Source organism: Amia ocellicauda, chromosome 14 (assembly GCF_036373705.1).
Source record: "Amia ocellicauda isolate fAmiCal2 chromosome 14, fAmiCal2.hap1, whole genome shotgun sequence".
Classification (NCBI taxonomy): Eukaryota; Metazoa; Chordata; class Actinopteri; order Amiiformes; family Amiidae; genus Amia; species Amia ocellicauda.
In genome coordinates, this window is record NC_089863.1 from 29836250 (window position 1) to 29850200 (window position 13951).

General features: G+C 44.0%; 2 protein-coding genes across 3 annotated transcripts in view; both read left to right on the top strand.

Annotated features, from left to right (window-relative positions):
* The first annotated feature begins 567 nt into the window (after nucleotides 1–567).
* On the top strand, nucleotides 568–4943 carry rbm8a (RNA binding motif protein 8A). 2 transcript variants are annotated; one of them, XM_066721590.1, is made up of 6 exons: nucleotides 568–687; nucleotides 1177–1236; nucleotides 2236–2313; nucleotides 2418–2554; nucleotides 3745–3881; nucleotides 4382–4943. In XM_066721590.1, exons 1-6 carry the CDS (start codon nucleotides 621–623, stop codon nucleotides 4425–4427), a joined length of 525 nt encoding a protein of 174 aa, XP_066577687.1. In that variant the 5' UTR covers nucleotides 568–620; the 3' UTR covers nucleotides 4428–4943. The 2 variants fall into 2 exon arrangements, with proteins under 2 accessions (XP_066577687.1, XP_066577688.1); XM_066721591.1 differs by having other exon boundaries at nucleotides 568–681.
* A 1305-nt stretch (nucleotides 4944–6248) lies between these two features.
* The window catches only part of otud7b (OTU deubiquitinase 7B), a 46416-nt gene continuing 38713 nt past the window's right edge, over nucleotides 6249–13951 (top strand). Inside the window, exon 1 of the mRNA XM_066721592.1 lies at nucleotides 6249–6475. The gene's annotated coding sequence lies outside the window, so the exon portion shown is untranslated. The remainder of the gene's footprint in view (nucleotides 6476–13951) is intronic.

Here is a 13951-nt window from a genome sequence, read left to right on the forward strand (position 1 = left end):
TCAGTGATGTCAGTTTAAACATCCCACACAATTTGTTTATATTGTATATAATACATAAAGTGTAGTATTAAGCTGGATTGTTACACTTGTAGTTTTATGCATGTAATTATATAATATATATATATATATATTAAATATTCAATGATATGTCCCCTTCCCCTGAAACTGCAATTATTAGCTCACAATCTAGGATTTCTTACACTTGTAATTGTGCTGTTATGATCTGTAATCTTATACCGTATAGCACTTTTATAATGCACATGTTTTCGAAGTCGCCTTGGATAAGGGCGTCTGCTAATAAATAAATAAATAAATAAATCATAATAATTCAACTTAAAATCAGTTAGCTGTAGTAGTAAGTACACCATATAACCATGTAAAAGCAAATATACTGAGTTGACTCAATAGCGCCAGACGGCCCCGCAAAATAAATAAGTTTGACCGCACATTTGCCTCCCAGCTGAACGACCTTCTCAAAATGGCTGCGCGCCTGCGTTCCCACGCTTGCTTACTTTTGGCGCCCCCTCAAAAAAACGCAAGACCTCCAGCATCCCAGCGTCCAGTGCGCTATAAACAACAGTCGCAGATACGCGCTGAGACACAAACACAACGCGGACAAGATGGCGGACGTGCTGGACCTACACGAAGCGGGGGGCGAGGATTTTCCTATGGATGAGGATGGTGATGGTAAAATTTAAATACATATCGGAGGCAGTTAGGCGCTTTAGTCGGAGATTGTGGTTCTTTAGAGCAGCGTGTTGTTAACTAGCGTTTGTAAAATATAAAACGCGGCCTTCGCCGAGGGCCTCAATGCCCCTCCTGCTTTAGTTTGAATGTAATTTTGAATCAACTTATACCCGTTTCCAGTCCATCACATTATTAATACCGCTTCATGTCTAACAGTAGTTATTTATTCCAATTTGTAAACGCAGTGGTCTATCTACCACACATCCAAAACTGTGTTTAACAGTAATTCAATTCTCACAGTTGAATGAATCGTTTAAATAAGACGCATTTACCTTTAAACTTTTTTCTGGAAGTATTTGACGTTGGGGTTTTTGGAAATATGAGTCGATGATTGATAATTCATGTTTTAACGGTCTGATCTCAGCTCGTCTCATTGAGATATAACGTTAACACTCCCATGCGTTGTATCCTGTCTACATCCTCCCACAGAAAGCATCCACAAGCTGAAGGAGAAGGCGAAGAGGCGGAAAGGACGAGGCTTTGGATCCGGTGAGTTTGTTTTATACCAACTTAATGTAATTAGTATTGTTGGATTGTAGGATATATCTTTGTAGTGAGGCTTTAAAGTGCTGACGTGAGGAATCCGTGCACAACAGGTTATCTGGTCTATATGTGCTTGTACAGACTGAAGGAACTGACCTCTTCGGTCTTGAACACACTAGATGTCATCCAGAAGGGGGTTGATAACTAAATAAATGGGGGGGAAATTGGGCTACTACGCACACAACACTGAAAACAGGACGAGGGCTCAAGTGGAAATTCATATTTGGAACAAGTGGCTCGTATGAAAATTAATGATGGGGTGGTTGAACAAACTATCCAGTCATGGAGTAAAAGCTTTATGTGTGGGCTTTAAGATCACTTCAGGGTGGTGATGAATAGTGTTTCAGTTTACTTGTACTTAATAGTAGGAAACATAACAGAGTTTACAAACGAGAGGAGCCCATTCAACCCATCGTGCTTGTTTGGTGTCCATTAATAACTGAGTGATCCAAGGATCCTCTCCAGTCTATTTTTGAATGTTCCCAAATTCTTTTCTGCCACATCGCTGGGGATTTTGTTCAGATTGTGATGCCTCTCTGTGTGAAGAAGTGTCTCCTGTTTTCAGTCTTGAATGCCTTGAAGCCCAATTTCCATTTGTGTCCCTGGGTCCGTATGTCCCTGCTGATCTGGAAAAGCTCCTCTGGTTTGATGTGGTCGATGCCCTTCATGATTTTGAAGACTTGAATCAAGTCATCCACGTAGTCTCCTCTGTTCCAGTATTTTTTGCTTTCATTGTATATTCCTTTGTGAAAATTGTAGACTACTTCCTTATGTTTCCTGTAATTGTAGCGTTTATGTGCAGTCTGAAGGTGTAGCGTGCTGTTTTGAATCCCCTGGATGATTAGGAAGACCTCACTCCGGCCCTGAACTGACCTGGCCTTCGTGAGTGTCTGAGACCTGCTTTGTTGTTGGTGAAGGTAAACTAACACTGTTTCTGTGCCACAGAGGAAGGTGCGCGCTCCAGGGTGCGGGAGGACTATGACACAGTAGAGCAGGATGGGGACGAGCCAGGCCCACAGAGATGTGAGATTTCATTTATTTTACCTGCCTTGTCCATGACTTCTCAACATGTAAGCACAGCTGTACTGCTCAGTTTCCAATGTTAAGCTGATCTGTCTGCTTCACAGCGGTGGAGGGCTGGATCCTGTTTGTCACGGGCGTGCACGAGGAAGCCACCGAAGAGGACATCCACGACAAGTTTGCAGAGTTCGGAGAAATCAAGAATCTGCATCTGAACTTGGACCGGAGGACAGGCTACCTGAAGGTAAGACTCCCTACGAAATGGTATCATCCCATTCTGGTGCAAAACAACACTAATGTTGGGCACCAAATAAAGCAGGGTGTTGTTAAATGTAAGCAAAATGAAGATATCTATGCGTCTCTGTGAGTATTGACATTAAATTAATCTATTAAACCACTTAAACTGGCTTTTACCATCCCAGTGGCTGTGGGCCTGCACAGCAATGCAGCATCAATCAAGGATTTCAAACCGTTCCTTCTGGTGTGTGAAACAAGTGCATTGGTTCATTCCAGACTAGAGCATTGGAACACAAGCCTCAATACCCCTCTGTGCTCAAGGGCCAGAAATCCCTTAACTGAATAAGTGCCTTCTTAATTGATTACCATGTGTTCCCAGTCTTCAGGACTGACCTACTACAGTAACTGGATTGCAGAGCACTGCTGTAAGGACTTTACCATTGAAGTCACCGCAGGTCAGCAGCATAATGCTTCTGGGATCCGCTCTCTAAATTTCACTGAAAACACGAACAGCAGAGGGCAGCATTAGACCGCTTTAGAACAGAATGACACATTGCCGAGTTCACGGTCATATGTCAGACTGGATCCGACATGCGGTTGCGGTCCTGCGTCTTTTTAAATGCGTCTTTTGCATCGAAAAAGCCGATTCTCTTTCTGAAAAAGCCAAGCACAGCCTTTGAAGCATTGCAATAAGTTGGAAAACACTCAACTTATGTGCTAAACCCCCCCCTAGAGACTGGAGTCAGGAAGTGGTAGAGAGATGCAGGACAAACATCACCACATCAGAAAACAGCATGCACGTCTGCACAGCTGTTAACAGATGTTAGAATAAGCAGACCGTGAAGTAAATAGTTATTTAGATAGCTGCAGAAATTAGACTATATTCTTATGCAAAACCTGCAGCAGAAATTGTATTTTTTGTTCCATCTGAGCTCTCTGTTCACAAAGGTTTAATGACGGAGCAATCTCCATTTAGTTTAATGTAAAGCTTCCAATAAAGTAATTGAACACTCAGTTTGAGGGGTTCCCAGGACTAGGGGTTGAGAACCATTACTGTGAAGTACTTCTATTTCTTAATTTCCTGCTGGTCTGGTCCTTCTTTGACCACTTTAATCCTGAAAGGAGTCCTCTGAGTGTTTGGTCAGGCTTAAGAGTAATTGCTTACTGTAATTGTGCTGTTGTCTTTCTCCTCTACAGGGTTATGCGCTGGTAGAGTACGAGACCTACAAAGAGGCCCAGGCTGCTATGGAAGGGTTAAACGGTCAAGATCTCATGGGTCAGCCAATCAGTGTGGACTGGGGCTTCGTACGAGGGCCGCCCAAGAGCAAGAGGAGGTCAGTAGCTGTCCCAGGCCCCAGCTTGGTGGTGTATTGGTCTTATTTCTATAGATCGGTCTGCAAGCGGGTCAACACTGTTGTTCTTAAACTGCAGTTAGTCTGATATGATGGCTTTGAAATGTCTTATTTAAGTAAATCACACTGGCATCATATTATACAATGCAATCAGGAAAGGGGATTAAATTTTTGGCCATTCTTTCTATTATGCATTGCTAATGCCTATTAATAAATAGTGTGAATTGTTGATCTTCTCAGCACTGGAATCAGTCTTTTAGTAACACAAGGCTGATTGCGTATGCCTGGAGAGAATCTCGATTTATCAGCGTTCAGCTCCTGCTTTAAAGTGTTGTTTAGTTTCCCAATTTATTTTGCTTGTTCACAATAAGCCAGAATGCGTTGGTTAAGGAAAATTGCATTGTCACTTCCTCACACTGTAGAAGAGTGCAATATTGCTCCATTTTCATTTGGAATTTGTCCTGTATTTCCCGGTCTTGTAGGGGTGGGAGGAGACGGAGCAGGAGCCCAGACAGGAGGCGCCGCTGAGCCCCACAGTGCAGAGAACCAAGCTGCGGACTGGGGCTTCCGGATGGAAGACGGCAGAAGGCAGTGGTTTAGGTTTTGTTTTGGATAGTGTATAATGTCGAAGCTTTTTTTTTTCCTAATTTTATTCCCGTTTTTTTTTTTTTTATATATATCTTGATTTAAGCGCAAATGTCCTGTTGTCTCACCTTGAAAACACTATACAGTGTAAATGTAACGGGTCAATACTGATTTTAACAGCTAAGTGAGAGAGGCCCTTTAGCCCCAGCCTCTATAATGAAGTTCTGAACAACCTGAAGAGTTGACTCTGGCCGGTGTCTACAGCTGTTGTCATTGCAGCTGCCGTTCATCTCAGGTAGACTAACCGGGAGTCCTTGTTTTGTTTTAAAGGTAAAACGCAACACCTGCAACAATAAAATGTTTTGTGTTTTTTGTGTACAGTCCTCTCTGAATGATCCACATCAGATGTGATGGTTTAATTTTGTATACAATTTGGTATATTAAATGGTTTTAAAAGTTGCTGCGTTTTGTCATATTTTTGGAGAATGTTTCAAGTGTGAATGTTGTGAACATTTTAGGTTTTGGTTCAGATCTTATCAAATTTTTAATTGTGCTTTTAATGAATAAAGAAGTTATTGAACAAACTTAAAATCTTTCCCCACAGTTTCACTGTTTTGTAGATGCAGATGCCCGTACTAAATGGGTTTGGAAAGCACTGACTTCTATACAATCCTTTTGACAGTGCACAGTCTTAAATTTAATCCCAAAAGAAGTGTACCAGAGGTTACTTTTGATGCTGAGGTGTTTAATTTAATAATCGTAGCACGTCTGTATTCTCAAGCGCATACTCTGTGTGAGCGATTTACTTTCGGGTTCTCTCCTGCAGGGGGCATAGCAAGCCCTGCTGTCAGAGAAGGGGTGGAAGAGGGTTATTTAAAGTAAATATGCACGGGTGGTCTTAGACTGTCGCAGATCGCTCCGCAGTGACCAGCAGCCGGGGCTGTTTTTGGTTTTGCCCGTTTGTCCTGCAGCGTTCCCCGCTCAACAGTGCGGTTTCCCGGTCCGCTTGAACTACCAGGACAAGTGTTCCCGGCTGCTGGTGCTATCTGTGCCGTTTGCCAGGAAACCCTTTAACGGCAGGCTGATCCTTACAGACGCCACGGGGGGATTGGGTTGACGCGCAGGAGATACTGCGTTACTACCTTATTGCATTTGGGACAAACTGTGTTTATTATGTATGTAACACACTTCCATATAGATAACCCACAGCATACAACAGTGCGTTTTGATGTTCATGTATTCGTACGGCCATATTGAAAGCATTGGATTTCGCCACCGTTCCAGAACGTCGAGTCCAGCCTGTCATCGGTGACTCAACGCCTTCGTTTTGCAGTACTTGTTGAATAAAACAACACGGCCAGTGCTGTTGCGATTGATGACATCACTCGTTTGCCTTCTCACTCGCACGCTGTGGCTCCGCGGTGCTGTCACTCAGGATCACCCCCGTCCGCCTATTGGTCCTTCCCAGAGAGAATTACGCCCATTCTCACTTTTAAACCAATCACCGCCTCCGGGTCAGTCCGCTCCCCCTCTCGGATTGGACACCGTGCCTCTTTGGGCTTGTCCAGCCGCTGGCCGGTGACATCATGGCTAGCGCCTTCCAATCCAACCGCTCTCACCGAGGTCCAGCTCTATGATTGGCTGCTGCTGTTTGTAAACGCCCAATCGACGGGCAGGGAAGGCACCTGCGCTCCGTAGGCATTGGCTGTTTGGCGTGGCTGTCAGAGCCGCTCTGGTTGGAGATAGGCCAGCGCGTTGCAGCCTATTCCCCAAGGTGGGCGGGTCCAAGCAGCGCCTGGTTGACATTGTTGTTGTTGATGGGAGTGAGTGTGGCTGCACTTTACGGTCCTTCGAGGCTCTTTTCTAGCGCGGCGGAATTGCACCCGTGCGGGGTAAACACGGCGCTCTCCTGGGGAAGTGTACACATCGATACCCATCCGCCTGGAGACGCGTCCGGAGGAATGAGAGCGACAGCCCGGAGGCCGCGCACGGTAAGCCCGGAACAGTTGTGCGCTGCATTCGGGGAGTTGGGGGCAGTTGTTTTAATGGCCTAAAACGGATCAAACGCCGAAATAGTTGTCGGGGAGGCTGGCGGGGCTTCCCGGCTGCGGTCGAGTGGGGCTCACACCCGGAGACGCGTTGCTCTCCAGCAGGGTCGGATCCGGCGAGTCTCCCTGTGCGGTTGTGTCCGTCGGTGTGTAACTGCACCGGAGAGCACGCTGGCCCTGTTCATGTGCACACAATAAACACACACACCCGCACATACAGCGCCTCTGCTGTACACACAGTCCAACGTGTTGCCAACGCTGACATTGACTGTCCCGAAAGTGCCTTTATACTGCGGTGCAACGTTTTAACGACGTTGGGAAAAGTTCCTGCTGCCATCCCCCCCCCCCAGGCGCGCGCTTCTGCCCCACCGGCCAGGGCTGGACAATGGCAGGAGCTGGAGATCCCGTTATTCTTCACACGTTAGGTCCCCTTCTGTCGTGGGGGGCAGCGCATATGTGCCACAGCAGTGCCCCACTTTGTGAAGTTCACCTGTGTGTGCAAAGCGAAGAGGTCCCGGTTGTGTCTCAGCTGGGTGTTGTTTTTGGGGGCTCCTGTAACCGGCCGGGCATTGTTTCAGTGCTGGGTGTTGGACCCTGGCAGGCTGTGCCGGGTTATTTGCTCTCATGATGATGATGGTGGCATGTTTTGGGAGTGACACCCTGACATTGTGAGCTGCTGAATTACATGTGATGCTGTTAAAAGTCCACGCTATCTTGCTAATTAATATGATCACTAATTACACAAAGGAAACTTAGCTTTGCAATTCCCGAGGTTGGCCTGGAGAGGAAGACGAGGAATATAGTTCATTGTTTCTAGATGAGCTGTACCTTAGTTTGGTTGTCCTGTGTTTAAAGTGTTATTGGACTCTGCTTTGCTTTGTCTCGGTTTTCAGTGTTAAGATGCTCACTTTCTCTCTGCACAAAACCACAACTGAAAGTTAGCATTCTTTTCATTTCTTCTAAGGTCTTGTTTTGGTTACAGGTCTCTATCACAGCTGACAATCTGTCACGCGACATGGCATCAAAAATATTTGCTATTGATGATCTCATTATACTTGTGTTTGAATGCCACTGACATGTCATTTTTGAAAGTCTTTACTGGGCCTGTTTGAGGAATGTGTCTTTGCCAAATCTGCTGTATTGTTATTGCCCTCATCATCATATCTGCTAGCAACCCTGCCTTCCACAATTTAGTGCTTCACTATAACTCACTGTACAGCACATGAAGGCATAGCAATGCAACGATTATTCCTTTACATTTGAGTTGTTTGTAAGCAGTGCATTTTTTAGCTTATCTAGAAATGTGCTTTAGAACTGTAGTTCATCTTTTGGGGGATTTATGGTGCATTTATAAAGTTTATCTTGCATGAATGAAGTGTACCCTGATATAATTTTGATAATGGTCCAGGATTGAAGAATGTGCATCTCCATGTGCCAGTGCCAAGACCTCCATTCACAAATAAAAAGGCCCATTTTAACATAACTTGGCCAAAAAGAAGGCAAGGCACTTCTGTGTTGTCTTATTTGCAGAGGCCTGAGCTGACTCAAACCTGTGCAGGGTAGTGATTCCCTGAAGACCATAGCCTGGGGAGCATAAACACGCCTCATAAACATGCCTGCTCCCTTATATACACACACACACACACACACACACACACACACACACAACCCAAAACAAGCTTCCTGGGCCTGTTTTTCCATCACTCCTAGAATGGATAGCATTACACTTGCCTCCTAAATAATTTACTCCCTGATTTACTGAGCTTGTGTTAGGATGTTGTCCAATGTGTGCGGCTGAGCTGAAACCAGAAACTAGGGCAGGTAAACACGCTTTTTGAGAGGTGGACTTCGCTGAACAAAAAGTCTGACTTCCAAGTTTCACCCCATTATCTCGGAACAAATGTGTTAAGAACTCGTCTTTTTCCATCTTCTTCAACATTACTGAGTTCACGTTAAGGACGACACATTTTGTGCACATTTTTACACTGCCTTTGTCTACATTGAATAGGCAAAATGTCTGTGTATTTTGTGTAGAATGTCAACACATTAGCATTAAGATGGTATAAAGTGCCCCCTTTTTTGTGCTGCAGTTATTCTCAGTGTCTTTATGAAATCACCACTGTTATGCTACTCTGACCTATATTTAAATACACTAACTGGAGACTTATTGACCCCTGTAAGCAACTATCAATTGCTACTTAAGTATCCAAAAATACCCAAGCTTCTAGTACTGCTGACGCTCTTTGTCAATGAGAGACGGTATTCTAGCTATGCTCTCTCTCTCTCTACACCTTTTCACTGTTGTTTAGCTTTTTCTTGTCATATAGTGTTTCAATGATCTACTTTTGATTGCTAGTGACACGGTAAATACAAGTGCCACCAAAAGAGTCTGACAGTTCAGTCAGCGGACCAAACGTGGGGGAAGGATATCAGGTATGCATATGGCGTATATATAAATAGCAATTTAAGTCACTTGCTGTTCTTTTATGTCAAATAGTTTTTCAAGGAAGACACCTGACCAGTATGTTTCAAAAGACTTTTAATAATACACACAGCATTAACTCCTAACAACTTTTATAGTTACTTTTTCTGCACTACCTTTTCCTGTGGATTTAAATTGTCATAATGTTATGATCTGTTCTTAAACAGTTGGCAAATATCAGTCAATTCAGTGTTAAATCAGTTATGCAAACTGACTTGTTCAAATGAACCATCGTGCATTTGTACTGTATTTTCTGTTAGCAGAAAACATTTTGTGAGGTGTTTGAACTTGATGACAAACTAAGGTTGACGGCCTTAATCAAAACATATTGACTTTCTGCTTTAAGGACAATAAAACTGCACCTGTGACAGCAAACATTAAGCTACATTTAAAGTAATATTCAAGCCAGAGTCTGCAGACAACTGATCCATGTCGATCTGTAATCTGTTCTTGGCATTTGGTCTGTTTTTGCCAAAATATTTAACTTCTGAGGTGAGTAAAGTGCATGGAAGATACTGATGTCACAGCTGCACAAATGTTGCTGTTCTGTGGTGTCTCTTTCTGTTTGTGACATAGTAGTCTCATACTAGGGAATAAGAAACTTTTTATTATTGTGAAGAATTCTCCCAAGGTTCTACATCACTATATTTATATATAAAAACATTAAGAAATCCACATTACAGGGTGTGACCTAAAGATGCGTAATGCTTAATCCCACAAGGTGTAGCATTGAGGAGGAAATAAATGCTGTCTGTGTATGTGCTGTCTTAACTACCCTTGGTTCCTCCTTGGGATGGATGGGAACAATGTTTTTCATGCTGTGTGGAAGATGACCTTCTATTCAGCAAGGGAGATAAAAAAAAAAAAAAAAGGTTTCTTATTATTTATTCATTCGCCAGGAGCTTTTGTCCAAGGCAACTTACAAGGTTTACAGGAGTACAATCTAATCAATACTGTGCTGAATCGTACAACACGCTGCTGTGTAACAAAGGTGCCGGTGTAAGGATAATATCGCATTGCAATGTAGTCTAAAGCTAAAATCGCTGTGTGTGGGTAAACGAGAGCGACTGGGTAGTCCGGATAGGCAGAGGTGCCAGCAGTCGGAGACACGGAGACAATTTTGCAGGGTTTACAAGTGCAGTGTGGGTTGTATGGAGAATGATTTATTGAAATTGGGCTCTGAAGGCTGGATTGCACAGATCCAGTGTAGTAGAAGATTCTCTACATTAGGGTGTAGATCTAGACTTGCAATAGCAGGGTGAAAAACGTGATCTAACCCAATTTTCCATGCCGTTTTAATGATGTAAATGTCACTTGATTCATTGGGGGGAAGGGTTTGTGGGTGAAAGACTACGAACACCCTTGTGATTCATTCATTTAGTCACTTTCGTGTATATGTGTTCATGCCCATTGAGAGCTGGAGCCGGAATCTATGACTGCTATAAAACTTTGCGATTTTCCGTTCACGCTGTCGCGGTGTCGGAAGGATACGTGATTAAGCTCAACCCCCTCAGTTGAAAGACTTCTCTATGGTCAGCAGTTTCTTATGCTGACATTTTAAAAGGAGATCTGCCATGACTGTCTTCATGGACAGTTTGTGGGGATGAAGTGAACATCTCACCTTGCATATTCAGGCCTTAGCCTAACCAAAGGAGTCCAGAGAAGTGTGTCATCTTATAAAACCCTTGTACAGAAGCAACACAACGCAAATTCCTAAAGTAGTAGGGAGGGAGAGCTAGTTACTGCAGCATTGTGTTGAAGTCAGTTGCTACAGAGTTGCATAGTGTGGGGGGGAGGACAAGTCTCATTGCTTAGCAATTTTGAAGCAACTCAGGTTTTTGGGAGGTGTTGTTACATAAGCTACAGTGAGGGGAAAAAAGTATTTGATCCCCTGCTGATTTTGTACGTTTGCCCACTGACAAAGAAATGATCAGTCTATAATTTTAATGGTAGGTGTATTTTAGCAGTGAGAGACAGAATAACAACAACAAAAATCCAGAAAAACGCATTTCAAAAAAGTTATAAATTGATTTGCATGTTAATGAGTGAAATACGTATTTGACCCCTTCGACTTAGTACTTGGTGGCAAAACCCTTGTTGGCAATCACAGAGGTCAGACGTTTCTTGTAGTTGGCCACCAGGTTTGCACACATCTCAGGAGGGATTTTGTCCCACTCTTCTTTGCAGATCCTCTCCAAGTCATTAAGGTTTCGAGGCTGACGTTTGGCAACTCGAACCTTCAGCTCCCTCCACAGATTTTCTATGGGATTAAGGTCTGGAGACTGGCTAGGCCACTCCAGGACCGTAATGTGCTTCTTCTTGAGCCACTCCTTTGTTGCCTTGGCTGTGTGTTTTGGGTCATTGTCATGCTGGAATATCCATCCACGACCCATTTTCAATGCCCTGGCTGAGGGAAGGAGGTTCTCACCCAAGGTTTGACGGTACATGGCCCCATCCATCGTCCCTTTGATGCGGTGCAGTTGTCCTGTCCCCTTAGCAGAAAAACACCCCCAAAGCATAATGTTTCCACCTCCATGTTTGACGGTGGGGATGGTGTTCTTGGGGTCATAGGCAGCATTCCTCCTCCTCCAAACACGGCGAGTTGAGTTGATGCCATCTGACCACAACACTTTCACCCAGTTCTCCTCTGAATCATTCAGATGTTCATTGGCAAACTTCAGACGGGCCTGTACATGTGCTTTCTTGAGCAGGGGGACCTTGTGGGCGCTGCAGGATTTCAGTCCTTCACGGCGTAGTGTGTTACCAATTGTTTTCTCTTGCAGTTCTGGGTTGATTCCTCACCGTTCTCATGATCATTGAAACTCCACGAGGTGAGATCTTGAATGGAGCCCCAGACTGAGGGAGACTGACAGTTATTTTGTGTTTCTTCCATTTGCGAATAATCGCACCAACTGTTGTCACCTTCTCACCAAGCTGCTTGGTCTTGTAGCCCATTCCAGCCTTGTGTAGGTCTACAATCTTGTCCCTGACATCCTTGGGCAGCTCTTTGGTCTTGGCCATGGTGGAGAGTTTGGAATCTGATTGATTGATTGCTTCTGTGGACAGGTGTCTTTTATACAGATAACGAGCTGAGATTAGGAGCACTCCCTTTAAGAGAGTGCTCCTAATCTCAGGTTGTTACCTGTATAAAAGACACCTGGGAGCCAGAAATCTTGCTGGCTGATAGGGGATCAAATACTTATTTCCCTCATTAACATGCAAATCAATTTATAACTTTTTTGAAGTGCGTTTTTCTGGATTTTTTTGTTGTTATTCTGTCTCTCACTGTTAAAATACACCTATCATTAAAATTATAGAGTGATAATTTCTTTGTCAGTGGGCAAACGTACAAAATCAGCAGGGGATCAAATACTTTTTTCCCTCACTGTAACATTAGGAGCTAGGGATTTCCAATGCCTGGCCTCGATGTGGGTCAGCCACAGGACGACGGACGCTACACGCACATCTCTCCTGCATTACATTTTAAAAGTGCTGTTCTCTCTTTTCCAGCACTGTGCAGCACGCACCCACCTCCCCACCTTTCCGTGAGATTTATTTCCTGCTGTGGAATCGACACATTTGCAGGGAAGACTGAAAATTGCATTCCGATCCGGGGGGAAAACAATGGTCTTTTGGTGCTTTTTGGAAAGAATCTGTTGCAGGCCAGGTCTTTACTAAGTAGGCTATGACCTGAGATACTATTGAAGGAGACATGTTGTGTTGGTGAAGACTGTTGGTAAACAAGTCTCCCCCCAACTCCCTCATCACTGTATAAAATAAACATGCTGCTGTACTAGAATGACATCACTTGCAAGGATCACCTACAATAAATGTAGCATCATTGCTGTATGTTATGAATGTTAAACAAGAACACTACGTTATTTGTGTGCTGTCATTTGCATTACTTAAGGGAAGTCTAAGGAAGTTTCTAGGAAAGCCACACTTAAATTTAATTTGACCCATTCTGTGAGCTTTCATCCTTGCTCCAAACCTTTTTTCCCCCCCAGCCCTTTTGTGCAACCTGTTAAAGACACCGGCTGATCCACAATGGGCCACAGCCTGACTGAACTGTTCGCATAAGCACTGCAATTACCCCGACTTTGTAAACTGAGCACCTTCTTCATCTTCTGAAGAAATGCGCATTCCTGAACCTTAGTCATTCCACACCAAAACACATGCTTGAGCAGCTTTCCGGAAGCGAGACAAAGGTGGAAAAGAATTAGAAAAGCAAACGGGAATCCAGTAACGTTCGCATTTCCTCCCTGCACAAGTTTAAATCAATTTAGTTTTGAAATTGAGCACGACCTTTCGTAATTTTGGGTATGTTTTCTTGTAGGGTGTATTTTGTGAAGGCTGGCTGAATGCAGTGATTAGACATCTTGATTCTGTATTCATGTGATAACTCCCAAAAGTCAAGACTGCGCATGGTTACTGGTGTGGTATACTGGACCATGATACAAACCATAGAAAACCACAGCACTGCGAAGAACATGTGTGGTGGAAATGCATCGGAAAGCTGCCAAAACACTGCAACTTTCACAGGCTAAGCCCTGGTTTGTTCTCTTCTGCAAACAGAGTACAAATAGCTGAGCCTGTGCAGGAAAGTGTGCATATCGGTGCACCTCAAACCTTAATTATGCTTCTTTTTCATTATTCATCCCCACGCTGTAAGGGAAGCCCTTGACGACAGCATACCTGCCTCTCGATCCCTTGGTCCAAAGCTGAAATGTGAAAGTGGAGATTGAATGAATGAATGCATAAATAGGGAAGGCAAACCAGCCTTTCTATATGCTCTACTGCTATGGTGACCGAGTGTTGACCTGGTGCTGAGCACTGGCGGGGCCCCAGCAGACCAGCGTCATTGTGGGATGTCGTACAGCTTGTCGTCCTTGGCAGACGAGTTTGGATAAATAAGTAAACAGACACACGGGAGATCT